Consider the following 3,749-nt stretch of genomic DNA (forward strand, 5'->3'; position numbering starts at 1 on the left):
GCTGAGACAGCAGAATATCTACCACATTTTCAGCCATGCCAGTAAACTGCCCCTTTTGGAAGTCTGCATCAAGCCCAGCTCACCAAGTCCAGAAAAACATTCTACACACCTGACCAACTTTATTGGCCTTCACAGAGAAAACAGAAATACATGTGAAGATTATATTGTTTTCTGCAAAATGCTGATCATATGTGGTGTAATAAACTCTCTGATGTTGGAACGTTATTCAGATATCTGCAGTCTGGAGAAAGAAATTCAAACGGGGTAAGACACGATATCTTTAGACCCATGTGCTCAATTTTACTCCAGCTGGTATTGTCATAATTACTAACAAGACCCTTCTGATTTCTGCCTTCATTTACATTTACTAAATAACTTTCTTCTGCTCTGAAAAGACAAACCCATTGAATTCAAAGAGCAACTGCATCACATTTACAAGGTAAAGTTTAGGGGCGGTTTTTACATTGCTTTTTCCTTGGCTGAGTCCTGCAGCCTCTAATCATTTGCTAGACAGCTGTGCTATGTGATTAATTTATTTAGGTGTTACTCTGATGCACAAATGTATATACTGAAAAGGACTACAGTATTGCTTTGCAGTAAGTAATAGCCGTGTTCCAGTAAGTGATTCAGTGTTGGAGTGTTTAGAAATGCAATCTTATGTAGCTTAATTAAAGTGAAGTGCCCCTTTAAAGATATTTGCTCTAGGTTTGACTGAAAAAGTCCACTATGTGCTACTGGAGTTGGAAAAAACATTAAAGTGGTTTCTGCAAAGATTTGTTTTGATAAACATGAGTTCAAGAATAAAGCTATTTTTGGACATTGCTATGTCTGCAGCAAGACAACAATTTACTGAATGGAAAGTGTTGCACAGCAAGAGAGAATGGAAAGAAAACTCTTCACTAGCCAACACCGAAAGAAAACAAGTTCTAACAAATGTCGTTCACTTTTCTGGAGACATGATTTCAGTCATTGACTTAGCTCTGTGGCACCGAAACTCAATGATTAGAAAATACACCAGCCAACAACTTGACCTGGAATATTTCCAGCCCTTCACTGATGGTTTTCTTGCTGTTTATTTCTAGGGAAAACTGTGAAAACAACAAGCAGAATGGACACAATGGGATCCAAAGCCTTTTGAGGTCAGTGGGAGTCTATTCAGTGACTGTTGTGGACACCACCTCTGACCTCAGACTGGCAATACCTAGAGGTACCTGTGCTCACTGCAGGTCAGCAGTGACAAAAGCTGTGTCACTGCCATGACTTTGGTGGGTTGGGGGAAACAAAGTTAGCACTAGTAAATCTATATCCCATTAAAACACCATCCACATCACAACGTAAAATTGAGTCTCCTAATTATGATTACTGATTGAACAGCCACTCCCATTGCCTGACAGAACGGTTCTGAAAAGAGAAAGAAATGAGATTGTGAGTAATTGGGTCTGTGGAGAGCAGAGGACGTGAGTTTCAGAAGCAGTCTACAGCTCCTTAATCTTTGGACTATGCTCATTTGCCATTTCTCTTCTCATTAGTTAGTAACGACAGAAGACACCATGTCTGAAGGAATATATAATTTGAAGAGTATATTTAGAGAAACACTGGTCAGGAGATGTGCTAAGCAGACTGGCATTCATGCAGTCTACATGTCAGTCTGCTCTGGCATGGTCCCCAGTGCTAGTTTATCCTCCTCTCTTTTACTCTCTGAGTCACACACAAACTTTCAAGGGAAAAGAAAAAGGTAAGAAAAGACAGTGGCTAAAAAATTAATCTAAAGAATCTTTTCCCACAGTTCATACTGTGGCCCAAATTCAATTGATCCCGAAACTGAAAGCATCTGGAAACCCACTGCCTCAAGTACAGGGCTGCTGGCCCGTGGTCATGCAAAGCTCTTCTCCAGCAATCAAGCCCTGTTTGAGCTTCAGGCTTCTCCTTCTATAAACCAAAGTCTATCGGCTCCAGCAGAGCTGAGAGGAGAGCCCCGATCCCCGCGTCCTTCAGGTCACAGTCTTTCTTCAGAGCAAAGAAACAGTCTCTTGACTTTCCAATGCACTAGAGCTACATTTCAGCTTAGCTCTTCCATGGGGTGTGCATGGGTCCTCTGACTCCCAGAACGGAGTGATCCCAGGGATAGGATCCTAGAGCTGATTTTAAACCTATTTTCAGTTCTTGCATTGATTCATATAATTTCTCTTACACATCAAAGATTTATGAGTGTTAAAGGAGTCTAGAGTATGCTTTTTCTTCTGACAGAACAGTATCGTTATTAACTGGCTCAACTATAGCCAGAGCTTGCGTTGTGCTAAGTGAGAAGATGAAAATTGTGCAGATTAAAAGCAAACTGATTAAGGAGATTAACAGGACAGTGAATTGATACACTAATAAATATCGAGTATTTACCATTGAGGTTTTACGGAGACTGAGACGGTCAGATCGAGCTCTGAAATATGCTTCATCAAAGGATGTATGACTCCCCTTAAGCTTCTCTGACAGGTTCCGATATAAGCGTTTTGCAGCATTTGGAGAGGATGGCATGCTGTTCTTTTTAGTCTGAAGGAGACTTAAGTTATGCATTTGCTGTGTCATTTTCAGCTAGTAGTTTCTAGAAGAAAAACAACAGCTGTTTAACAAGGTTTTGCTGCACTAACATCATCAGTCAGAACTGTATCACGAAACACACATTGCAAGACTTCTGTGGCAAAAATCACTTTCACACACATAGGTTTTCAACACTCGAAAGCACATTTTGGGGCATTTTCAATGGAAAATTGCTCTTTATGGAATTAGTTCCATGGATATCAATGGGGAGGGAGAATTAAGGGTGGAAAAATAAAACAGACCGTTTCAGAACTATTTGCTATTTTGTATAAGGAGAAAGGATTTCATTTAATAAGGGAAATGACCTTTTGACAGAGGGAGAAATATAAGCATCAGAAAAAATGGCACCCAAATGTAAATGCTTCTATTATATTTGGATAATGTGGAGGCAATTTGTGTTTTGTCAGTACAATGGTTTCTTAAAACTGAAAAAATTGAGAGGAAAAAATATCTATCATATTACACAATGCAGGTCTGAATTTTGTAACTGGTCAAGTGACTTCAGTTTGACACAAGCACAACTGTAGGAAGACGTGTACTTTATTTCCCATCTGACTCTGCTAGCAAACTGTGTGCTCCAAAAGTGCCCGAAGTTTTCAGTTGTGACGGTGGATTCTCCTTTTCTGGAGGCTCAGAGCAGTACTTCTCACTCAGGAAGTATGGCCGAATTCAAAATACTTTTTCATCTCTGAACTCATTACAAACTGCTACAGAAATAATGTATGAACTTACATTTAATTTGCATCAAGTGCTGACATAATACCATTCACGTGAAAAACCATTGCTACAAAGAATGGTTTTTTGTTAGATTTTTGAGGAGCTTTCGGCAGGGAGGGTACCTGCTTCGCGACAAAGACTCCTAAGGCATTATGTTTTAGACAACAACAGCAGAAACACAGACAATCTATTTGGACTCTTTTGTAGGCATAATGAGCTTTTTGATGTGCATTTTTAGCTTAAACTACCTGTGGACAGCTAGTGCCCATGTTATCACGACCAAAGACCTCACACTCCGTTTTACAGTTAAATAACCTGTCATTTTAACTGTTGCTGTTTCCAGTTTCATACTGCGTGGTTTCTTCCCTCCATTAGTGGACAGGCACTGGTTTTGTCTATATGCTGTATAACTTTATCCTGCTCTGTGTTTGCACTCTTTC

General features: G+C 39.8%; 1 protein-coding gene across 1 annotated transcript in view; it reads right to left on the reverse strand.

The window, feature by feature from the left end:
• Positions 1-3,749, reverse strand: part of ANKFN1 (ankyrin-repeat and fibronectin type III domain containing 1) — a 56,965-nt gene that overhangs the window by 44,971 nt on the left and 8,245 nt on the right. The window contains 1 exon segment of the mRNA XM_010143553.1: positions 2,395-2,596. Within this exon segment, the coding sequence (XP_010141855.1) occupies positions 2,395-2,596 (202 nt within the window).

Source organism: Buceros rhinoceros, unplaced genomic scaffold (genome assembly GCF_000710305.1).
Source record: "Buceros rhinoceros silvestris isolate BGI_N320 unplaced genomic scaffold, ASM71030v1 scaffold2059, whole genome shotgun sequence".
Classification (NCBI taxonomy): domain Eukaryota; kingdom Metazoa; phylum Chordata; class Aves; order Bucerotiformes; family Bucerotidae; genus Buceros; species Buceros rhinoceros.